This window comes from Peromyscus maniculatus, chromosome 9 (genome assembly GCF_049852395.1).
Source record: "Peromyscus maniculatus bairdii isolate BWxNUB_F1_BW_parent chromosome 9, HU_Pman_BW_mat_3.1, whole genome shotgun sequence".
In the NCBI taxonomy this organism is placed as follows: domain Eukaryota; kingdom Metazoa; phylum Chordata; class Mammalia; order Rodentia; family Cricetidae; genus Peromyscus; species Peromyscus maniculatus.
This window is the reverse complement of record NC_134860.1, coordinates 61,050,947-61,076,539: the sequence shown is the minus strand read 5'-3', so window position 1 is coordinate 61,076,539 and position 25,593 is coordinate 61,050,947. Positions and strand designations below refer to the sequence as shown.

Here is a 25,593-nt window from a genome sequence, read left to right as displayed (position 1 = left end):
GCTATCCACCTTGTCTTTTGAGATAGCATCTCTCACTGAGACCATGGCTCCTTGACTAAGCTAGGCTGCTAGGCTAGTCCTCTGGGAGACACCTGATTCCACCTCCCCAGCTCTGTGATTAAAAGCATTGTCATCATGCCTACATTTTTTTTTTTTAAATGCTCAGGTCCTTGCAAGCACTTTGTCAACTGAACAATCTCCATAGGTTCCTAGTATTGGTTTTTAAAGATCATATCCTAAGGAAATTATGCTGCAAATCAGAGTGATGAGTGCCGTGGGCTCTTGACAATGCTCACTTCCGTGGATAACCCGAACACAGACAGCCTCACAGATCCTCCTGTCTGTATACAAGGCCGGCAAAAGGAAGCTTAACAAGAGGGCATCTTACCTTAATCACTTTGTCAGTTCCAGAAGTCAGTAACCATCCCCTGGTTGCATCAAAATGCACGTGCACAATGTTGTGCTTACTGTCATGGAAGGTAGCTGTGGGCGCACGTCTGGAAGGAGCAATACCAGAGTAAGAGGGGGGCATGAATGAGAGGGATCCGGGATGACTTAGATCCTCCTTTTTAGCCTCCTGGCTAACACTGCTTCACTGTTAGGAATGCTCCTGCTCTCACTCCTGGGTGATCTGTTACACAGTTTTAGTACTCTGTGTGTGTGTGTGTGTGTGTGTACGTACACGCACACATGTCCAGATCAGAGGACAACTCTCAGGAATTGGTTCTCTCCTGTCAGCATGCGGGATCCAGGGACTGAACTGAGGCTGTCAGGCCTAGGCGTGAGCGCCTCCATCCACCGAGCCGTCTCATTAGCCGTGACATGATTTAACAAGGAAAACAAGGGAAAATGATTCTTCTGGTCTCCAGAACAGGGAAAGTGAATGCCCCCAAAGGCCTTCAGGAAAGCGTTCTGTTGTGATAGCATCCATGCAAATCTCTACCTGTGCCTTAAAGAACTCTTTCAAAGACCACAGCACCTTTGCCAAGTCTGTGTTTAGGAGGAGGGAATATACTCTAGCTTGGCCTATTGTTTTTTAAAGGTGTGGCTGTTAAAATGCCCAAGACACCATTGTCTGTCAAACTGAAAACCACCTATATTTTCTTTCCTTTCCCACTGCTGTAAATGCGAGTACTAGTTTTTAAAATGGTATTCAAAAATTCCACTAAGTAATATATATGAATGTGTGTGTGTGTGTGTGTGTGTGTGTGTGTGTGTGTGTACATGGCCAAGCAACATAATATCTTAACACATACACACACACACACCACTGCTTGTTCTGTGTCCTTGGGCCTGTGGCTTTGCTGCTGATTTTAGTGATGAGGCCCATTGGCTGCCTCGGCACTCTATAGGTAGGTTTAGAATGCTTGCCAGATGAAGCAGAAGAACCAGAGGTGGAGCTGGGCAGGCCAAGTAGACCTCCTCATCATGGTTCAGGGTCTCTGCACTACTGTGAACACTCAGAAGATGACTGTCTCTTGGCTTCAGTTGAATCTACAGGAAAGATTTTCAGTAGTAAAATGATCACTGTAAATGATTTCAGCTTAACTTGGAATTTCTTAGACTCAGCTCTGTCTTGATAGAATGGAAAATTGGATTCAACCATCTTTAAGACCGCCCCCCCTCAGTTCTCTTCAATGATTAGAACTCTCATTGATCTCATCATGTGCTTGAGTGGGCAATTCATCAGTGCACATGAACAAGTACTTGAGCAAGGCCATCTTGATGTGCATTTGACAGGGTGATGTGACCTGGCTGTACCACAGAGTGCTGGGAGGACTGGAGACCGGTTATCCTCCTGAACCCATGGGGGCCAAAACTTGTTTCTGTGCATCTCAATACTGTCTGGGGAAAGTTTTCAATTTTTAGAGTTGCTGATTCCAATTAGAGCTAAGGTCTCAGGACACCAGGCAGAATGCACCAGCTGAGTGGCGGGCACCTGGAACTACTTCCAGCCTGGAAAAATGGGTTTAGCTCTTCCCAGAACCTAACAACTGCCAGAGCCCTTGAGACCCAACATCTGTAAAGACAGTGGCCTGGGCACCAAGGCAAGTCCTGGCCTTAGCCGGGGCGATTCTGTGGGTGAGCAGGCAGCTTTACTTGAGAGTATCTGCAATGGATGCATGCCCCAAGATTACTGAGAGCCCAGCGGGTGGTTCTTTGAGCCTATGCCCTCTTCACCTGTCTCTCTCACGATCACAGAAGCCTCTTAGTGTTACAGGGCTTTTCCTGCATGTTTCTGTCTGTACTACACCCCAGGCAGACTAGGCAGGTAGACTAGCTCTGGAGTGGGACGCTTAGGCTGGGCTTTGTCCATGACCCGGCAGGGCGCAGGGCATGGGACTTACTCTTCATCTGTGATGGCCTCGTGGCAGCTGTCGCAGACCCGGACTTCGAACTCAAAGCCCATGAGGGGGATGGAAGAGCGCTTGGAGCTACACTTGCCGCACACGGCCTTCCCACATTTCCGGCAGTGGTGCTGGAGGAAAAGGAAAGAGGCTGCCGTGGCTCTGGCTGCAGCCCTGGCACACTGGCAAAGCAGCTGCTCTCGGGTGAGGACACCAGGCCAGAGTGCCCAGAGCTGGCCACAGCAGCAGAGCCTTACAATCCCAGCACTGGGGAGGCTGACACCAGGCGGCCAGGCGGGGACCTATTTGTGTCTTAGGCAAAAGGGCTTAATTTATATTTGATGAAGGCAAACCAGAATACTTAACATGATTTGACTGTGCTATAAAGTGCTAAAAGGATTAGAAAAACAGTGTTCCCCCAGTAACTCACCGAATATATGATATACATGATATCACATCATACCACCCTACACACCACACACATAAACACACTCACACAACACAACACAACACAACACAACACACAACATACCACAGCACAACAGCATCCTGAAACCCACCAAGGGAATATCAGATTTCTATTCCTTTTAATTTTGGTCTCAGGTCAGAGTAAGGGCTTCTGGGAAGCGTGCCTCCCTCTTCCATTTCCTATTCTCCATCCTCTTCACCTACCATTGCTGTTGGCTGCATGCAGCGGAAGTACCCAATGGCCAGATCTTAAAGCTGGCTGAACTGAGGAAGGCTACCTTGAGAGATTACAAATCCGCATGACCTCTGACCAGCCCATTTGTCCTTGACTCTGGCCGTGCTCAACCCAGGGAACCTAACATTTGATTTCCACGGGGAAGAACAACCCAAACCATAGAATCAGACTTTGAAAATGTTGTTATAAACAGGTCTAAACAACTCAAACCAAGTCAGAAGGAGGGAAAGCGAATAATTAAGAAGTAAACATCCTCACGTATTTCATGGTTTGGAGCCAATATGAACTACTGTGACACCTCTAATATTAAGGCATACCTCAATAGACGCCATTAGAGCTTTAAAGCTGCACCACTCAAGCACTCAGATCAAACCACTAGGAAGCCCAGCCTTAGGGAGGGGCTGTGCTGCAGTAGACATTAGATGTCACGGCTATAAAATCACTGGGTCCACTATAGCTCCCACCCAGGGGCTACTACTTCTATGATTATGTGGTTAAGTCAGTTCCAGATAACTGCACCTTAAGACAGCACATGTCACTCACCTGTCTTAGGCCAATTTTCTTACTGTCCCACATTTGCTTGAAGTTCCAGAAGAAAGGCTGGTCACATTTTTGGCAGGAGTCACTGTCCAACCACTCAGGGGTCTTGTCAAATAAAGCAAGAGCAGCCACAGTGAGAAGCGGTATGACAAAGGACCGTGGACACTGGTTAGACTTCCAGAACCAGGACTTATGTGTCAGAGACAGCTGATCCTCAGTCACAAAGGTAGTTACAGAAGGGTTGCTAACTGTCAGGCCCTGAGGATGGGATACAGTGCTGAATAAAGAGAACCTAAAATCACAGAGATTATCATTTATTAGGGAAGATGTCACAAGGATATTGTTAGTAATCAAAATGTCTGAGAGTTTGAAGCCTAAGGGAAGCAGTGTTCTGGGAGGGAACAGAAGCTCTGTCAGGCTAGGGCCAGTGAGCTAGACCAGAGGCTCTGATGTAAGCTGGAATCTCTGTAGAAGGAAGTCGGCTGAGACCCGAAGCAGGAAGGGAGGAGAAGAGGCAGAGGGGGCTGAGTGCGACTTCAGGATGGCAGAGGGGAAGCTGGAGGAGTGGCACATGTCATTCTTCGCAGGCTCCTGAGCATCTTGCTGAGAACTTCAGTCCCAATTCTCTAATGACATACCCGGATGTCTAATTGCAATCTCTCTCTCTCTCTCTCTCTCTCTCTCTCTCTCTCTCTCTATATATATATATATATATATATATATGTATGTATGTATATATATGTATGTATATATATGTATATATATACACACACATGCACACACACATATATGTATATATGTGTGTGTATGTATGTATGTATGTATGTATGTATGTATGTATCCCTGCCATAAGTAGTCTAAATTAAGTCAGACAGGTTTCAATAGTATGTTCTGCTTAAAGGTATTCTTTAGCAGATCTTTTGTGTGTGTGCTGTGTACATGTTACATGTGTACATGTGCATACATGTAAGTGTAAGTGTTGTATTGGGGATTGAACCTAGGACCTCATGCATGTTAATAAGCACTGTATCACTGAGCTAGAGCAGGATGGGAAGAGCTCCAAATGGTTCCGGGACAGAAGGTGGAGAGAGAACTAGACTTGTAGTACAGTACTATTTGTGCATACACCACACACACTCATATGCATCTACACATTTACACATTCTTCTCACACATACACCACACACAACCATATACATGCACGCACATATATACCATACACAAACATATACTCATACATACACATACCACAAACATATACCCCACACACTCATACAGACACCATACACACTCATATACAGACATACACATATCTTACACATATACTACACACTGATACACACACCCAGACATCTCACAATACACTAATGCACTAATACATGCACATCTCATACATACACACACACTCATATACATACATACATACACACATACATACACACACCATACATATATACCACCCTCCCTCCACCCACCATATATCACACACATACAAACACATACATACTTTCATATATACATTCACACACATCTGGGTGTGAAATGCATCATAGTAGGTGCCCATGTTGAAGGTATTCAGAGGGGAAAAATTAATACATTTAATAGGATTCCATTTTTTGTGTAAAGAATTTTTGTTATTGTAGAGGAAACAGAATGATGGCTGTTTGCCAATATGGAGAGTCTTTGTTAAGTCACAGATTCTGTAAACATGGTATTTCTGGGTGGTGGTATCATGATTAACAAACCTGTTTTCTATTTGTTAATGAGTATTTTCCAACTTTTCTACAGAGTATGTACTCTACCTAATAATACATAAGCAATTGATTTCATTAGCTGTATAGACAAACACGTTTAGCACCTGCATCCGGCTGATGTCATGCTGATCTGCATCCAGCCATGCAGAGTACCCTCTCACCTGCCCCACACTGTCTTCCACCTGCAACTCGTATGCCCGACTGCTGCTAACTTCCCATCAGCACCGACACACCCCGACAGCCTTTCACCCACCCTGCTTACCCCTTGTCTTTCTTAGTGCTGGCTCACTGAATCCTTCTTTGACAGCCAGCCCTAACATCCCTTCCCAATACCCAGCACGGTCTTACTAGTGTCAACTGTAATTTCATTACTTATACCAGTTAACAGACTCTGAACTTTACAGAGAGTCTGTCAGCACTTCAGGTTAGAACAAACTTCATTACTGTGAGCATCCCACAGCCTCTGTCATAACTAGGAAGCAGTTCCCAGATGCTTACAAAGTGTGGTATTTGTAAAAGATGGATGGAATCATTCCCACTGCTCATCAGAGCTTCTAATTAACAAGATCTTAACCCCCTCAGCGAGTACTGAATGTTCATATATATGCATGTCAAAATGGCTCAAAGCTGGCTCCCAAAGCCCACTTTCATCTTTGGAAACAACACTTTTATGTTCCTTTGGGCTGTCCTTCCACTAAAAACAAAACAAGGCCCACAAAAGCCAGGCCTGAATCGGGCCTGATTGTCCCTAACCCAAAGCAAGCCAGGACACAATCCCCAGCTCTAGGGGAGCCTACGTCACATGGCCAGCATGGGCTGTAATGGTCCCCCGCCAGTACATGGACGGTGCCAAGTGTTACTTTTCAAAAACAATATTCTATATTTCCCTGCTTCTTCCTACCACTAAGGAGCGCTTTAATTAGTTACTAATAGAACTCCTGTGGATTTATGGTTCCACAAACTACAGCTGTGATCTTCCTAAGCATTTAATTACTGGCATCTGAAGGCATTGCATTGGGGGTAATACCAGTGACTCTCTTGGGGTGACACTGGGGTGAGGGGATGGAAAAAACTGGGGAAGTTTTGTCTTTATAAAGTGTGCTTTTCTATTTAATTCTCATACCCTTCAAGAAATAAATGACAAGAATGCTGACTGTCAAAGGGAAAGCTGACCTAGAATAATTCCACGTCAACAGGAAATGGTTAACTGCAAAATACTTGTCCAGGGAATGTCCAGTCAACACATTAATTGCTAAAATGCTTATAGATTAAAAAGCAAAATTAGTTTCGACAGTGGTATGCTAAGATTTAAATCTCTGCTTAAGAAGACAAGGCATGGTGTTTGGGGACTATATAGAAGACGACAAACAATCACAAGAATATCGGTTCCTGCATTTCCATTAAAACCAAACAGAGCTCTTACTCCTCAGGAGTTTTCTACCCTGTGACACACTGCATCCTAGTTCGTGGTTCAGTCATCACAGAAGTAAGCAGGAAGGGGCAGAGACAGCGCTGCAGGCCTCACCCAGAGTAAGTACTGTGCCGCTTACCTCCTGCCTTTCCACATCCATGTTCCAGACGACAATGCCACCGTCCCCGCCGCATGAGATGAGCTGCCTTGTGTGCTGTGCATAGGAGAGGGCTTGGACTTTGTCACTGTGGAAGAAACCAAGGGTTGGGGCCAGTTCGGGGCAAAGAACATGCTCCACAGCGGAAGCCCATCAGAGCCGGGCAATACTCAGATTTAACAGAGCTCCAGCGAGTAGCTGGAATCTTTACAGACTCTTCAACACACAACGGTCAGACCTAACACGAGTTTAAACGTTGTTTTAGCCTTCTCAGGCCCACGGGAAAGTACTTTTGGTCAGTTACCAACACTCAAATAAGAGATGATTGCTGAACTGACTGTAACATCTTGTTAATTCTCCCTTAAGGGAGTTTATATGCCATAGTGGAAACTCGGGTGCATTTGCTTGCTAGTCTCTAACATGCTTGTATAAGGCAGTTCTCAACTTCTCTATCCTCCCTCCTCCCGGTTTTCTCCATGAAATATGGGCTAGTTACTTTGGTAATTATTACCATTAAAGTGAGTAGTTAAGACTGTCAGCGGGGGCCGGTTGTGGCCATGCAGACTTGTAACCTCAGCACTTGGGAGGGAGATGTACTAGGATCTAGTCTATTGTCCTGGAGCCTCCCTTTACTTTTAAAACTTACTGGAGGAAACCATAGAATCTTGGTTTAAAACACGGATAAAATACTTACTGTATTTTTAGATTAAACTGAGAATAAAACAGATTCATTTCAAATTTGCAATGACGAATACATTCCACTTGGACATTATGCATATTAAATGGAAAAATAATTTTCCAAAACAGAAAATGCGATGAGAAAAATCCAATGTTTGATGTTCTTGAGATTCATCCCACTGTAAGGCTTAGTAAAAGTCAGATACTCACAGTTTCCTGCATTTATTAAGACCACTCAGCATCTAGCTCAAGGAAACCCCACTGTACAAATGGTCCCAGGATGGGGTGAGGGTGGGGGGTCTGGAAGGAAGGGTGGGTTCTGTTTCACAGTATCTGAAGAAGTCCTTTGCAGGGCTGGGCACGGTGCTCAGCTGCAGCTGCTTCTCTGATGTGCTGATTACTGCCCTTTCTGTACCAAGAAAGGGTACTCTTGACCTCTGTGGAACTGCCTAGATGCAGTCTGTTTTCAGAATTACGTCTGGATCTTTGTATTACCGTGACAAGAAAGGAGGGAGATAAGGGGCATTCACTTGTGAAAAAGGCTCCGTTCTTTAAACTGGTGTGATTTTCAGTATTTATGTTAAGGTGTATATTACTACTTTACTTAGATAACCAGTGTTCCTATCTTAGCCCAGGACCCCAGACTCAGCAGGTTGATTTTGACTTTTCACGCGGAGTCACTACTCAGAAAAAGTAAAATCTTCAAGATATGTCAAAGCTTTCCCAAAAGACTTCCCGTGATCAGAGAAGAGGCAGAGAAGCCATCAGTGACCTCCTATCTCTTCCATTCCTTCAGCCAAAAGCCTGAGATCCTCTCTAAGCCCAGCCTTACTACTTCCTGTCTCTCTATCTGTCCTCAGTCCTCCAAAACCTCTATGGTTAATTTTGGTCAGCTAGCAGCTAGCTCCGCCCTCTGATTCAAAGAAAGCTTTATTGTCAGAATGTGCTCAAAACAGCACACAACAGTCCTGGAAAACCATAAAGATCTGATCCTTCACCTTAAAATGAGATACTATGTACACCTGCATTAAACATTACTAACACACGATTGCATTATATGTGTTACTACTTATTTGTAGAATCAAGGTCTGGGCTGAGACTAATAGCAGAATGCTGCTGGTATGGGTGAGGCTCTACATTCAAAATCTAACATCACAAAAAGAAAAAACAAAATAGAATTCAGGCATAGTGCCTCACACTGGTAATCCTAGCACTGAGAGGCTGAGGCAGAACGGCTATGAATTTGTGGGTGGGATGGGCTATACCAAGTTATATATGGGGCAGTCTAGGCTATCTTGTGACATTAATCATTAAGTCCTTAAGTCTCTAGAGGTTACAGATATCCTTTGTAGTACTCTGATGTTTGTCTGAAGGTCAAGTCAGACTTCCAAAAAGGATGGCTACAGTACTTCAAGAAAAAGAAGACATCCATCAGTCTTTGAAAACACTGACATTGTGAAGAACAGATCCTATACAGGCTACTGGGTGTCATCACATTGACTGACAGTGTTTAAACTGTGCAGCGGATTCTCTAATCAGGATTCTCTTATATTACGGAGCTCACTTTGTTCTGGTGACAGATGGCATCGTGAACAGGCACCACTAACCCAGGATCCAGCAGAGTAAGAATTACAGCTTACTCACAGAACAAAATGAACACCAATTGTGGATGTGTTGTCTAGAATCCCATCGGTGTTTTAATATTTTATTTTAATATATATAAGGATGTCTTTGCTCTTCCTTTAAGCCATGTCTAATTTGCAGTCTAGTAAATTCTACTTTTATAATCTAAATCAAAACATTGAAAAACAGCCCATCTTATACTGTCCACAACTGTTCAGACTTCCCTTAATGTTTACGGTAACACAGCCATTCCATGGATTCTACAAGAATTAATCCACAGGAGATGGGGGGATTTCCGTGAAGTACTTAGCACACAAACATGAGGACCTGAGTTCAGGCCCCAGCACCCACATAAAAAGCTAAGGAGGCAGAGATAGGAGGACCCCCAGGACTCTCTGGCCAGCCAGCCCAGCTGGATCAATGAGCTCTAGGTTCAGTGAGAGACTCTGTCTTAAAAAAATAAAGTAAGGGGCTTGGGGATTTAGCTCAGTGGTAGAGCGCTTGCCTAGCAAGCACAAGACCCTGGGTTCGGTCCTCAGCTCCAGAAAATAAATAAATAAATAAATAAATAAATAAATAAATAAATAAATAAATAAATAAATAAATAAATAAATAAAGTAAGTAAGTAAGTAAGAAAGAAAGAAAGAAAGAAGCAATTGAGGATGACACCCAGTATCAACCCTTTGTCTCCACATACACTGCCTCCCATGAACCTGCACATACCCACACCCACCCATTCACACAACAAACCAAAAGCACAACCAAAACTCTTTCATATTTGAGAATGATGCCCACTGAATCAAAAGTGCCTTGACACTTTAAGACTGTATGAGGCCAAGGTCTACAGAGCCCTCCTAGGAACTGGTCAGGACCATACAGTACAAAGCCATGTAGTTGACCAGGAACTGGGATGCTGGACACCAGGAATTTACCAATGAAGGAGCCTTAGGTGAGGAGTTTCCGGGGTGGCTTCTCAGCCTTGGAAAAGCAAGGAATAGAGGAAAGCTCAGGAAAAAAAAAATTCATCTAACAAGTTTGTAACGATAACCAGGCTGGAGTTAGTATTTTGTGTGTGAACAGAACGCTGTGTGGATCTAGGCAGGCAGAGCATGCCTAAAAAGGAATGCATGGTTCACTGGTACTCACTGCAAAACTAGAAATAATTAGGCCACACTTTATGAGGACAGCCTGCCTTTCTTCCTATCTTTCTTGTGATCAAAAGTAACCCTTCAGAACCAGGGGTTGTGGCAACACCTGTAATCCCAGCACTAGAGAGACTGATGTAAGATCATCTGAGTTCAAGACCAACCTGGGCTCCACAGCAAGACTTTCTAAAAGTAAGCAAGTAAAAACAATTAAAAAAACAAAAAAGAGCAAACCAGCCAAATCTCCGTGAGCTTTATAAATTATTCTGGTCACAGAGTTGGGGAAGACGAGCTGTCAAGTAGATGGACAAGCTTGGAATAGGCAAATGAGATGATGGCGTCCATTTTCACACTGTGTCAGCTGTGAGCTCGCACACTTTTCTGGGCTATTGGATTCTAGAGGCTCTGTGTTAATAGTCCATTTGACCGCTGCTTTACAACCCTGCATTATACAAAAACGACAGTACTACAACCTCGCCCAGCGAAGATGGCACTATCCCCAGTCCCCACCCAGCCCAAGAAAAAGCCAGCTGTGTCTCCACACACAGGTGAACTTGGGCATTCCGTGTGTACACAGCTGTGGGAAGGGTGTGACACGCATGTGGAGGTCAGAGGTCAACTTCAGGGATCACTCCTAAGAAGCCTGCCATCTTTTGTTGTTGTTTTGTTTATGGCCACACTGGCCGGGCAGCGATGCCCATCCATCTCTCTCTCTGCTTCGCCAGTACCATGATTACAAGAACACATTACCACGCCCAGCTCTTTAGCTGGGTCCTAGTGACCAAACTCGGGCCCGTAAGTCTGTGTGGCCAGTACTTGACAGACTCAGCCCGGCCCCAGCCTTCACCTTAGCATTTTCTACTGCTTATGGATGGGTTTCCCTTCAGATCAGTTGTTACATCAAAGCACCCTCTCAGTAACTAATGGCTAATACCAAATAACTCACATTCATTCATTTCAAAAGTCAGGATTTTAAAAGCAGGGAGCACCTCCATTCTGATTTTCAAGGGCAAGAGGGGGAATCCATCCTCTACCTGGCCGAACAGGTACATTTCATTTGTTAAGGCAATGCTTCTCAACCTTCCTAACACTGTGACCTTTAAATACAGTTCCTCATGTTGTGGTGACCTCAACCATAAAATTATTTTGTTGCTACTGCATAACTGTAATTTTGCTGCTGTTATGAATTGTAATATAAATATCTGATATGCAGGATATTTGATATGTGACCCACAGGTGGAGAACCACTTTGTTAAGGCATTCTGAGACATATATCAATGATCTTGCAATGCCAAAAGGTCCTTCAGAAGGAGTGCTTCACCATTCACAAGTGGCAGCATTCAGCAACAAATGTGTTATGAGGCTCCAGGGCTGTTAATCTTCCAGCCCAGGAGAGTAGAACCCAGTGAGGAACGGCAGGCCTCAAGCTTTATAATAATCTGCTTGGGGATTTGCTGATTTAAGGATTGACAATTCAACTACCTCACAATTAAAAACTAGGGGAGAGAATGAAAAGAAACCTTCTTCTCTTCATGTTTCATCTGCTACCACCGGAGCGCTTATACTAGAAAGCATTTCAAAGCTGATTATTATTTTGTGGACGAGGGCCTCCACATACACACGGTATGTGTTCTGATGAGTACATGAAAACCCTGCTTCCCCGAGCACGGAGATCCGCCTCCTCGAAACACTGTACTCAGCGGGACAGTCTCATGCTTCTTAGCAGTCCTAAGGAAACATGGCCCTCCAGTCTCTGCTATGTAACATGACTGCATCAGTGCAAAAGGAAACTAGAGGGTTGGCCCCTTGTCAAAATTCATAAAGAATGAGAAGGCAGCAACAGCAGAACATGAAAATGGAAGTGGGCCTTTCAAAGAATGAGGCACTCTGGAACGTTAATTCTTTAAACTATTTGTTCAACTTCATTTTATGTCTGTGCGCTCCTTGTGTGCCTGGTACTTGCAAAGGCCAGACGAGAACATCAACTATGGAACTAAAGTTACAGACTGGTTGGGCCGCCAAGTGGGTGCTGGCACCAGGTCCTCCAGAAGAGCAGCTAGTGCTCCTAACCTTAGCCTGAATGCTCACTATGCTAACTGATAAACACAGTCCTGCCGCCAGGGGGCAGTGGTGCACACCTTTAATCCCAGCACTTGGGAGGCAGAGGCAGGTGGATCTCTGTGAGTTCTAGGCCATCTATAAAGCAAGTTCTAGGACAGCTGCTAAACAGAGAAATCTTGTCTCAAAAAACAAAACAAAACAAAAGATAAAGGAAAACACACACACAAACAAAAACCACAGCTCTGCCTTCTACGACAGGATTCTACCCTCCATGAAAGCTCTAAGGCATACTATTTTAGCCTGTTACGTGTTTAGTGAAATAATCAGAAAGGAAAGACTGCTCCTTCTCCTAATGTTCCCTAGCACCGCAGTGAGAGGCTGCCCTTACATCCCAGGGACCGAAAAGGAAGCAGTTGTGCATGCTGACCTCACCCTCACTGGCTCCTCCAACGCAGAGGGCAAGTTGAGAACGCTTCTCTTTTCATAGCCTCAGGTGCAATTTACTTGATACCAGGGGGTAAACTCAAATCTTCCCCATGCATATTTATTTACGGATAGGCCATTTCTTTATCAAAAGACTTTCTTCATTTCCTTTTTTTTTTTTTTTTTTTTGAGTAGGATCTCAAGTAGCCCAGGCTGGCTGAGGACGGCCCTGAACCCCTTTTCCTCCTGTCTGTCTCCCATGAGCTGGGATTATTGGTAAATCCCACCATGTCCCACCACAGTGGACTCCCAAAAGGCTAAGGGTGCTCTTCAGGGAAATCTTACACATGGTCAGAGAAACAGGAAGGAAAGTAAGAGTCAGAATTATGGAAAGGGGAAGAACATGAGTTGTGTGTACCCAAGAATCCTGGCTGTGATTGGCCTCACGAACCCTCCTGCTCAAGTCTGTCGTGGGTCCCAACATATAAGGCAACACAAGCTCTCCACTGCTTGAAATCAGAGTACATGAACTCTCCCGGAAGTTTTAGGTCTAAGAAAACACTACTAGCAAAAATACAGTCATAAGGCTGGTCAGGAAACAATAGGTATTATCCTAAGAATAAGTAAAGATCTAAGCAAAAGGTACCAGTAGGTGTGGTAGCACATACTGTAACCTGAGCACTCATGAGTTTGAGGACAGTCTGGGTTACATAGTGAATACCATGCCAGTCAGAGGTACATGGCAAAACCCTGTCTCAAAAAACAACTCAAAAGGTGGCATTGCCGTATAAGATATGGTGGGCATGGCACAACACACCTCCAGGTTATGTGTCTGCAGTATGTGTGAAACTAACAGCTGACACTTAGGAATCGGAACTGCCTCCCAAACTGGAGCCTCGTTCTGCACAGAGCTAGCCTGGAACACGACTGCATTCCACTTGCCACGGGGACTAAAAACTCCAAGATGCCTGAAATGCAGGTAACATTACGGGAATGTATTTTCTAAGCTTTCTTCCTTTGGATATGAAAACTCTTCAATGTCAACAGTCACTTTCTCTGTTTTGACAAGACCTTTATAAAGTTTGTCTTAATGACGGAGACAGGCTTTTGAAAACAGGTGTGTCGGGTGATTCCATCAGTGAGTGTACAGACCCAGAGGGTACAGCCCAGATTTACACTTTGGCTACATAGGACACAAACCTGTGCGGCATTGTGTGTTTAACACAGGGACACGTCAGAAAGGCACAGTGGAGGGACTATGCCTGGGATTTTGGCAGCCCCATTACGACCTTCCAGGAACAATGTTTAGCTGCTGCAGGAGGTGGTGAAAAGTGTAACACAAAAGACGTGTGGCACTCTCTTGATATCCTGACTGGACAGACCCATGCCAGTTTGCCCAGTCCCTAAAGTCAACGGCATCCCTGGGGCAAGGAAGGAAAACCAGGTGCTGTGGGATGTTCTGTATGTCCTGTGGGAGCCCATTCTCAGGTTCTTTGTGGCGTTACCCAGCAGGTCCGTATAGAGGATGATTAGGACCATGGGCCTGAGTGCAGGTGTTTGAGATGGTCTGCACTTGGCTGTGCTGGGGGATGGTCTATATGTCAAGTTGCTCTGATTGGTTAATAAATAAAACCTGATCGGCCGTGGCTAGGCAGGATAAAAGGACAGAAAGGCAGAAGGAGACGCTGCAGCCGCCGCAATGACCAGAGAGGCTGCAGCCGCCGCCATGACCAGAGACACTGCAGCCGCTGCCATGACCAGCAGCATGTGAAGACGCCAGTAAGCCACCAGCCACATGGCAAGGTATAGATGTATGGAAATGGATCAATTTAAGATAAAAGCACAGTTAGCAAGATAAGGACAGTTGGCAAGAGGCCTGCCACGGCCATACAGTTTGCAAGCAATATAAGTGTCTGTGTTTATTTGGTTGGGTCTGAGCGGCTGTGGGACTGGCGGGTGACAAAGATTTGTCCTGACTGTGGCCTAGGCGGAAAAATCAAGCTACATTTGGCGCCCGAACGTGGGGCTAAAGAAAAAAAGGGCTAAAGAAAAAAAGGGAAGGAAAAAAAAAAGGGACTAAAGAAAAAGGACAAATGAACAGGGATAAAGGCCGGTGTTATGAAAAAAAAAAAAAAAAAACTAAAGACAAAGTCCCTTAACCAAGAGGCGCTCCAATAAAGTGTGATCTGAGAAGAATCCTTGCGTGGTGGTAAAGAGGATTCAGAACTCAACACACGGAGCGGTGACGTCGGTAAGTTCTCCAGGAACGGTGACGTCGGTAAACGCCCCACAGTTCCTAATTCTCTCTCTCAAATGAGCGGCAGCCGCCGGTTTGAGTTACTGGCGGGTTCCTGGCATGTGTGCTTGACCTGCAGTATGGTGGGAATGAGGCCTCTGCAAATGGAACATTAAGCTGCGTGGCGGATTTAGCCTTTGCTAGTACAAAACAAAAAAAGAGGTTTCTGGGCTACACGCTGCTTGGATAAAGTAATATAAAAAATAAGCCATGTAAAGATGGATATCACACAGAGAGTTTGGATTATATTGTCTTTGGGATTTTTAACTGCAGAAAAACATTTGATCGTAAAAGATGTTGAGTTAAACCAATATGTATATATTAAAGATATCTTGACTTTAAAATTTGGATATAAGGATGTGTTACTTTGGAAAGGAGACTCTGCTTTTGTCTCTACAGAAATCCAGAGCCTATGGATTTGTTCCAGATTGAGATACATCAGGTTTGACCAGCCAAGACCACCTGAAAGGTCTCCGATGACACCATGGCCCAGATGATCCAACATCCAGAATCGTTTCAAGGCAACTGGCTCAGACGATACGGTCTCACGGACTACTCCATGATCCTAAAATTTTCTTTGCATCCCCATAAGATACAGCGCCCCCCTCCAGCAGGAAGTAGTTAAGAGAAGCTACGCCCAAATTCCCAAATATACCAAGCTGACTTTGGAGATGTGTAAAAGTTAAAACCTTCCTTTTTAAAAAAAAAGAAAGGGGAAGTGCTGTGGGATGTTCTGTATGTCCTGTGGGAGCCCATTCTCAGGTTCTTTGTGGCGTTACCCAGCAGGTCCGTATAGAGGATGATTAGGACCATGGGCCTGAGTGCAGGTGTTTGAGATGGTCTGCACTTGGCTGTGCTGGGGGATGGTCTGTATGTCAAGTTGCTCTGATTGGTTAATAAATAAAACCTGATCGGCCGTGGCTAGGCAGGATAAAAGGACAGAAAGGCAGAAGGAGACGCTGCAGCCGCCGCAATGACCAGAGAGGCTGCAGCCGCCGCCATGACCAGAGACACTGCAGCCGCTGCCATGACCAGCAGCATGTGAAGACGCCAGTAAGCCACCAGCCACATGGCAAGGTATAGATGTATGGAAATGGATCAATTTAAGATAAAAGCACAGTTAGCAAGATAAGGACAGTTGGCAAGAGGCCTGCCACGGCCATACAGTTTGCAAGCAATATAAGTGTCTGTGTTTATTTGGTTGGGTCTGAGCGGCTGTGGGACTGGCGGGTGACAAAGATTTGTCCTGACTGTGGCCTAGGCGGAAAAATCAAGCTACAACCAGGAATCATTAAGAGAGGAAGAAGAAAAAGGCAGTCTTGAGTCTAGGCAGAAAAGAAACAAGACATCGCCAGAGCTCATCAGCTGCCACAGGCTGGCCAAAGTTCACCTCACAGTTGTAGTGTCTAGCTAGTGCCTGCTGGTCAGCAGAGGACAGATTAGCTACCGGTCTAACCCAACCACACAGGAACCAGGGCAAACTGGACTAAAGTATTGGGCGAGGTACTAAGTATGGAAGGATATCAATTCTGCCCTCCTCAAGCTACCCAGAAGCCTGCACTGTACAGAGACTTCACAGGCTTCCAACTCGTATTTCACAATGTTTTGTCTCACTCTCAACATTCACTTATATTCTTTATGGCTTTAATTTTTGCTCTGAATTGATTTACAGCTGTTATTTCACTGTGTGCATTCAGAAGCACGCTTGGGCCCTCAGTGGCTAGAGGCAGCCTTTGTACACACAAGTCAAATTGGCTGATACGGTGTCCCTGACATGCACCTTCTGGAGCAAAGGTCCCGCAGCAGCCTGCCCTGTGCCTTTGTCCACCTCATCCAGGAGCCTGCTGGGAGATTTTTATGGAAGACCCGCCGCCGCAGCAGCCTTACTTGTGTCCTTGGAGCTCGATGGCTGTCCCTTTTCTCCCACCGATGTCCCACATGATGACGGAGTGATCGGAACTCCCTGAGAACAGCACGCGCTGCACTGGGTCCCAGCAGAGCGCTGTCACCCCTCCTAAGGGAACAGACACGCCAGGGTTAGTCACAGAACAGCAGCCTCACCACGGAAGGGGGTCTTGACGCAATCAGGACCCACACAGTCCCTGGATTAAGTGTCTGTTAAATGAGTGGGTAAGTAAGCTCCAGAAAAGAAAAACTGCTCCAAAAATAAAAAACTCGGCCTGAAAACAGCACATCTATTGTAATACAGCATAAAATCAACTACTATAAACAACAGAGGGCAATTCACTGGTAATTCTAAGGGAAATATTGCATTATTTGGAAGTATTAACTACATTTTCTTAGCTACTACCTACTCCTCATCCTGACAATAACGAATGAGAAGAAAATGGGAATTAAAATGCTCAATTAGATCTCTTCCTTTCTTGACACATAATAACTATACATATTTGTGGGGTTCAATGTGATGTTTTAATTTAGGTATACATCATATAACAAGCAAACTAAAGGAGTAATTAGCATATTCATCTCATCAAACATTCATCAGTGGGAGTATTCAAAATCCTTCCCAGCTACTTTGAGATATACAATACCATTCTGTTTTCTGTGGAACAAAACATCAGAGTTTACTCTTTCTAACTACAATTTGGTATACACTGACCAACTGGGGGCCACTGACCTATCCACTACTTCTATGAGGCCAACTTCTTAAAATTCCATGTGATATCTTGTGGTACTTCTTTCTGTGTCTGGCTTATTTCATTTAACATAATGTCCTCTAACCCATCCAATCTGGTTGACAAATTTCATCCATTTTATGGCATGATAGTATTCAATCATATAGGCATATAACGTTTTCTTTATCCATTCATAATACATTAGGTTGTCTGTCCCCATCCCTTAGTTATGTCAGGAATTCCACAAGGGGGGCAGCTATCTCGGGGATACCGACTCCATTTTCTGGGACTATAACCTTAGTAGGTAGATCATGTGCGATTTTATTCGTTGTTCATTTGTTTTTTAGACAGGGTGTTATTGTGTAGCCTAGCCTGGCCTCGATCTTTTGATGAACCTCCTGGCTTTGTCTCCTGCATTCTAGGATGACAGGCATGTACCACCATGCCTAGAAGTTTGGTTTTATCAAACTTATTCTGAAGACCCTCCACAATACCTTCTATAAAGGCTGAAATAATTTACAACTCTCCCACCAGTGTGCAGTACCCTCCCCCACGCTTTGCTCCACTTGCTACTGTTTATCGATACCTCTTGTCTTAGCTAGGGTTTCAACTGCTGTGACACAGCACCAGGACCAGGACCTACAGCAACATGGGAAGGGGAGGGTTTCTACCATCTTCCTCTGTCCTCAGTCCATCACTGAGGGAAGTCAGGGCAGGAACTCAAGCAAGGCAGGGACCTGGAAACAGAACCTGAAGCAGAAACCTTGGAGGAGTGCTGCTTACTGGCTTGCTCCTCATGGCTGGCTCAGTCAGTCCACTTTCTTAAAGCACACAAGGCCACCAGCCCAGGGAGGCATTGCTCACGATGGGCTGGTACCTCTCACATCAGTCATCCATCAAGAAAATGCACCCCGGCTTGCCCACAGGCCAGTCTGGTGTGGGCATTTTCTCAACTGAGGGCTTCTCTTTCAAAATGGCTCTAGTTTTTGTGACGCTGACATAAAACTAGCAAGCATATCATTTTACCTGCAGAGAGAGGACACTACCCTGTGGTTTTGATTTCTCCGGTGATTAGTGACATTGAACATTTTCCCTTATAACTGCTGGTTATTTGCATGTCTTTATTTCAGAATATTGTGATATGTTTTTATATTTGGATATTAGGTATAATCAGGGACAACATTAGAGGCAGAAATTGTTTCTTTGGGAACTTGAGTTTACAAATCCTGTATAAATCAATTATTTCCTAAGTGCTAGTATCCTTGTTCTACTTAGCTTTAATTGTCAATTTGACAGAGTCCAGAGTCAGCTGAGAGGAGATGTCTCAACTGAAGACTGTCTGGACTGAACTGCCTATGGGCATGCCTGTGGAGGATTCTCTTGTTTGTTAACGCAGGGGATCTAGCCCATGGTGAGTGACACCATCTCTAGGCAGGTGGTGCTGAGAAGTATACAACAGCTGGCTGGTCACGAGCCAGTGAGCAAGCCAGCAAGCAGTGTTATCCAGTTTCTGCTTCAGATTTATGCCTGGGTTCCTGCCCTGACGTCCCTCAATGATGGACTGTGATCTGGAAGCATAAGCCAAATAAACACTTTCCTCCCATAAGTTAGAATGTTTTATAGGGCAGCAGAGAGGAAACCAAAACAACACTCCCCTACGAAGTGAGGAAGGTGGTACTACTCTGATCACTACCACTACTCACTACCTACTGGATGAGAACTGACTGGACCAATCACATAGGACTAAGCCAGCTGTTCTCAACCTGTGGGTCAACTGACCCTTTCATAGGGATTGCCTAAGACCATTGGAAAACACAGATATTTACCTTACAGTTTATAATAGTAGCAAAATTACAGTTCTGAAGCAGCAATGAAATAATCTTATGGTTGGGGGTCAGCACAACATGAGAAACTGTATTAAAGGGTCGCAGTATTAGGAAGTATTGAGAACTACTGCCTAAGCTTCAGGTGCTGTAGTGTATAGCCACCCAATATTATGACAGAGTTCTTTCTCCAGCAATCCTTTTATAAATCAAATTCTTTGAATACTGAAGAGTAGAAACAAATTTTCTATATAAAATGAACACACAGCCAGCAAATACCAAGGAACGTCAGAGACACTAATTTTTTAATATTATTGAAAAATATTCTGAGGATATTAAGTAGCTTATATTTATTTATTGGAACCTGACATTTCAAAAATGATCAATTTGCTTTAATAAAGTCTTATACCTTGGAGACTTTTAGGGAAGTTTCTCTCCTAACTGTCCCAGCAGACTCTTAAGATCACAGGGGCCCCCTCGCTCCCACTGCTGTGGATTTGCTAACCAGCCTCTTCCGCTCTCTGCATTGCATTTTGCTTGCACACACTCCTGTTCACAATGAACCTCACTTCCCCTAGCAATGTGTGGTTAACCCGGCCCTCACCCTTACCACACTCCACCTTCCCCCAACAGCAGCCAAGCACAGCACCAGGGCAGAACGAGGGGCAGATGAACGAACATTTGAAACCTTTTTTCTCCACCTCATGCCAAACCTTACCTAAATCCCATGTTTTGAGAGGCGACCCCACTACTGCCCTCGTTACTCACAGACCTCTTCCCCCAGAGTGGCTGTCACTTCATAGACAAGAGGTTCTGGAGGCCAGAGCTGTGGCTCGTTCATCGGCACCTCTGCCTGGCTTTTGGCAGATACCCAGTCTGCATAGGCAGATGAGCCAGCAGTTGTGTGATGAGGAGGAGGAATGAATGCCCTTGGCCTTCCTCCTAGCAGATGAAGCTGGGCTGAGACACCTCTTTCCTGGGTAAGCAGTGTTGCTGATGTGACGCCTTCACCTAGCTGACCTTTTCATCATGGGATGCTTGGGAATCTGAAGTGAAGCCATTTGTTTCTCAATCAGGGAAACAGATAAAGCAAGGTGGCAGATGTGACTTTCTCTATAAAACATGTAAAATGGATAGTTCGATTTTTTTAAAGAAGCACATCAAATTTAAATAACTGTGGGCACTGTGAAAAACCATGGTTGGAAAAGATCCATCAACTCAGAGACTTAATGGATGATGGGCTGTTATAAAGTTAGGTCATTACAGAAATATTCCCTTGAACTACTGTACACTGAAAATTGGATGAAATGGCCAGGGATGCAATCAGTGGTAGAGCCCCTGCCCTGTATGCACAAGGCCCACAGTGCAAAACAAACCCAAAACCAGCACAAGAGTGGAAATGTAAAATCTATGCTGTATATATTTTATGAATGTAATTGTTACTGGTGGGGTAATATCCTACAACATGTATGCATCCTGAGTTACTTTTACTTACTAGATTCCTCAACTTTCAACTGAATATTATAAATTTGCAGAGATAAGCATTTCAATAAAAACTATTCACATTTCTTTCACTATTATTTTCAGCTTTGAAAACTGATGTGCATGAGTATCTATGTGTATATTCATGCGGGTTTCTGTGGAGGCCACAAGGAGGAGTCAGAGTCCCTGAGGTGGAATCACAGATGGTTGTGGGCGTCAGCCTCCTAACATGGGCACTGGGAATCAACTCCAGTCCTCTACACGAGCAGCAAGCACTGCTAACCGCTGCAGAGACATCTCTCTGGCCTCTCTTTACTATTATTTTTGAACAACAAGGACTTGGTTGCTCATGCTGGCCTCTAGCTGGCTAAGTGATTCCCTTGCCTTAGCCTGCTGGGTAGCTGTGTGACTCCACCCCCTTGTTCCACATTTTTTTATTTCACACAGACAAGAATATCAAATGTGGAACTGGGTCAGAGTCTAAATGTTTTTAGAAATTTAATACTTGTTACCAAAATGCTTAGTGAACTATTTTTAAATTAATTAATTTTTTTGAGACATGTACAAAAGCCTTGCAAAACTGAACTGGAGTTAGAAACTGCTGGGTCTGCCCTAGTGTGATGAAGAACTTTCTCAGAATCTGGCATCACACTCGCCACAGTAAATTGGGCAGGCTAATAACTGGCTAACAGAGGGCCTGCCCAGACCATTGTGCTTCTTACATAAAACGTCACCAAAGTCACTACTCCAGGTCTAAGTGATGAGGACTTGTGAGCTCCCTCTGTGAGCTCTCCCCTTTCTCTTTTTTCCCCTGCATAACTTATTTATTCATTTTATGTGTGGGTGTTTTGTCTGCATAAACATCATGTGCAGGCCTGGTGCCTGCAAAGGCTAGAAGAGGGCACTGGATCTGCTGGAAGTGGAGTTACTGATGGCTGTGAGATGCCAAATGGGTGCTGGGAATTGAACCTGGGTCCCTGGAAGAGCAGCCAATGCTCTTAACTGCTGAGCCATCTCTCCAGCTGCACAAAAGAGGCTCTCTTACTGCTTCCAAGCAGCCCATCAGGGCTTCACAGCACTTCTGCCTACAGAGCATCTTGAAGAATTACCTGCAATTATCGGTCTGATGTGTTTGCATGCTACACTGTAGGTGAGTGGAGGCAAGGACTACATTTGCTTTACTGACCCCCCCCCCCCCCCACTGGCACCATTCACACGGAGAACAAGCCAATGCTGATCAACTCAGGGGCAGTCTCCACACACTGAGTCAGTCCTCACAGAGAGATCTGGGTGTAAGTGTCCATTTAACAAGGTAAAGTTCTCAATGTAATTGTTTGAAGATGCAAATGTGCACAGGACTTCCTTGGTTTTCTCTGTTGCTTTTGTAACAGCCACACTATTCCTTTTGGTTCTCCTAAACAGTGAATGAATAAGGTGGTGTTTAATTATTTGTGAATCAGATGACTTTGACAGATTACATTCAGACCCTCCTGTTTCTCATATGTTCATGTTAATTCAAACAATTCTTGGACTGGGCATGGTACATTACTCACACTAGTAATTCCAGCATACTTGGGAGGTTGAGGCAGGAACATCGCTAAGAATTTGAGACCAGTCTGAGCTACACGGCAAGACCTTACCATATAAAACAAAAATCATACAAATAAAGATGTTACTGATGCTATTAACTTACAGTGGTCAAAATAGGTTTTCCTGATTTGTTTAGCTCAATTTAGAGCTTTTTAGTAGAAATGTATATGAAGAAATTACTTCAGAAAAGAATCATGGTACTTGACATTTAGTTCCAGAAAGAAATCCAGCAGAGGGAGCTAAGAACACAGAATTAGTTTCCTAAATCTCCACTGATGAGAAACTGCAGCTCTTGGCAGGTTCCATCACTGCTCCACATTTCTGTATGACTTTCTACACCGTAAGAGAGGATGATGGGGCAGATGCCACAGCTCCCTATGAAGGAGAACAACAGGACCAATGCCAGGGCTCCCCATGATAAAACAATGGGACCAGTAGCCTTGCCTCCCCATGAAAGAGAACAATGAGACCAATGGCCATGTCTCCCCGAGAAAGAAAAGAGAATGATGGGGAGAAGGACCATGGACCCATGCACAAACATTGAAGACCTCTATGTGTGAGTCAGGTCTCAACTGATGAGACACCTCCCTCCTCTAATGGATCTGGCTTTGGTCTTTGTTTGGTCCTTATAAAAACCCCTTTCCAAGACTTGGACTGCCTGAGGCACAGAAGAGGCCTCCTACATAGGAAGAGCTTAACACTGTGAACTGTGTGTTCAGTGTAGCTGAGCAAACTGTGCTGCAGCCAGCTGATGAGGCTCCTCTCCGCATTCTCCATCTCAATGACTGACTACCTTTGCCCTCATGTGAGCTAGAACCTTCCTGAGCCATGCCGTCTGCCTCAAAGACGCTGCATCATAAAAATGAGATGAGAACGCTTTAAACTATGGGAATGATTAAGACCCAATACCTAAGTAACACTTTACATTACAGCAAGCATGCAGAAAACACAAAACTCCTGTCCACATCCAGCCAACAACACGGAGGGCAGAAACAGTTTCTCACACCTGCTGACTTGGTGATAACAACAAAGAACTCAGGGGACCCCTGACTGACTTCTAAAGAGTCAAGAGGCCACTCTGCCTATTCCAATCTGGTTAGTCAGCAGGCACACTCTCCCTACAACTCCCTGCCCACCCCCACCCCCAGCAAACCCAGGCCTCACTAGTACTAGTAAGTACTCTACCACTGAGCTACACTCTAGCCCCCACTGAGATGATCTTCAACTTCCTATACTTTATCCTGTATCTACCCATTCCTCCCTGCCCCCCCATCAGCACCCCATTTTAAGAGACAGTTTCTGGAGTTGGGGAGATGGCTTTGCAGTTAGGAGTGCATGCTGCTTTTACAGAAGACCAGAATGTTGCAACTCCAGCTCCAGGGAATCGGATACCTCTGTTTCTTGGCTTCAAACTCATTCACGGTTTCTCAAGGATGCCAAAGTAAGTCGGGAGGGTGAGCCTTAGGGATCTGAAGTGACTGTGCCTTTCTTTCTGGCTACTTGCCACAACTGCCTCCACTCCCGCTTCAGACAGAGACGTGCAGCCTCGGAGGGGTGAGCAGCCGTGGCAGTGCTCAGAGAGGCTCTTGGAGATCTGTGCTCTCTGTGCTGGCATTCTCCCAGACATCCTCTGGGTGCTCGCTAAGAATCAACACTCACTCATTCCCTAGGATTTCAGGTCAAGCAACAGCTTCCCTGAATGCTCCCTCCCCCATCAACCCCCCCCCCCCGGCCCCCCCAAGTGAGCTGCCTGTGCGCGACTTCTGGAAGTCCCTGGTGCTTCTTTCCCAGGCCTCTGTTACCAGGCAGGCACCATTACAGCACAGCTTGGCTCTCACTGGGCTCTGAGGAATCTGAGAACAACTGGGCTTTTCTTTTTGACTGAGAGAATCCATTGAGATCCATACCATGGAGCAAAGGGTCAGGAGAGGAGGACCCAAGGCAGATGTGCAGATTCTGAGACCAGCCAGAGGCAGAAGGAAGGTGGGAGAGGCTCGGTCACAGATATGAAAGGAGGCAGCAACAGCAGGGAGGGACAGTCGCCATGGAAAACGCTGCCAAATGTTAAACACAACACGGTCTTCAACACATCCCAGAAGACCAGGGGCCACCTCAGGGAGAGCAATTCAAATGAGATAACAGAGACAAACCAGATGTTTGCCTCCAGGCTGGAAGGGAACTAGAGGCGAAGGCCTGGGAGCAGCCAGGGAATGGCATTCTTGTAAGAACGAGCTGCTACAGCCTGCATGCAAACAAGCCCTTTGCAAGTGGAGAAGTACTAAATGATCCCACTTCCGTGACACACTAGGAGTAGTCACTTTCACAGAAAGAACCAGGGGTGATGGGGAGGGGCTGCCATCTAAGGGTGGAGGGTTGCAGCTTCACAAGATGAAGTGTTCTGTGATGGATGGTGATGATAGCACAATGTCCACCAAACAAGACGGTTAAGATAGTAGCTGCAAGTCTTGTAACTTAAGGACAGAATTGGAACAGTAACGGGAACGGCTACAGGAGGGTACGGATTGAGAGGCTTCCATTGTTTCCTCAACAGAGAAGGAAGAAACTTAGGTGGAACAATAACTGGAGAAGAACTGTTGTCCAAAGGGAGTCCATGTTGGTTCGAGGATCCTGAGAATCAGCCTGGGCCCACAGGAAGGCTGCTCCCATACAGAAGAGAGAAGAAACAAAAGACAAGTCTGTTTCAGTTTCTAGCAGAGGACAGAATAGGCAAGAAATAAACCACTGAAAAGCTATGGCAGCTTTTTAAGAAGGTGGCTAGAGGGGGATGGGAAGAAAAGGGGAGGGTGGTCATGAGACTGGTAGGAGGAGTACTGAGCACAGGCGGAGGGAAAAGTAGGCAACTCTGCACCCAGCTGGCAATCACGCCCTTGCAACGGCATCGATGCTCTAAATCTCAAGAGTG

The 25,593-nt window shown here is 45.1% G+C and overlaps 1 protein-coding gene across 1 annotated transcript in view; it reads right to left on the bottom strand.

Moving 5' to 3' along the window:
- The window catches only part of Wdfy2 (WD repeat and FYVE domain containing 2), a 163,290-nt gene that overhangs the window by 5,599 nt on the left and 132,098 nt on the right, over positions 1-25,593 (bottom strand). Inside the window, exons 7-11 of the mRNA XM_042284997.2 lie at positions 17,027-17,153; positions 6,896-7,001; positions 3,595-3,696; positions 2,349-2,479; positions 389-497 (exon numbers count right to left, since the gene is read on the bottom strand). Coding sequence (XP_042140931.1) covers positions 389-497; positions 2,349-2,479; positions 3,595-3,696; positions 6,896-7,001; positions 17,027-17,153 — 575 coding nt within the window. The remainder of the gene's footprint in view (positions 1-388; positions 498-2,348; positions 2,480-3,594; positions 3,697-6,895; positions 7,002-17,026; positions 17,154-25,593) is intronic.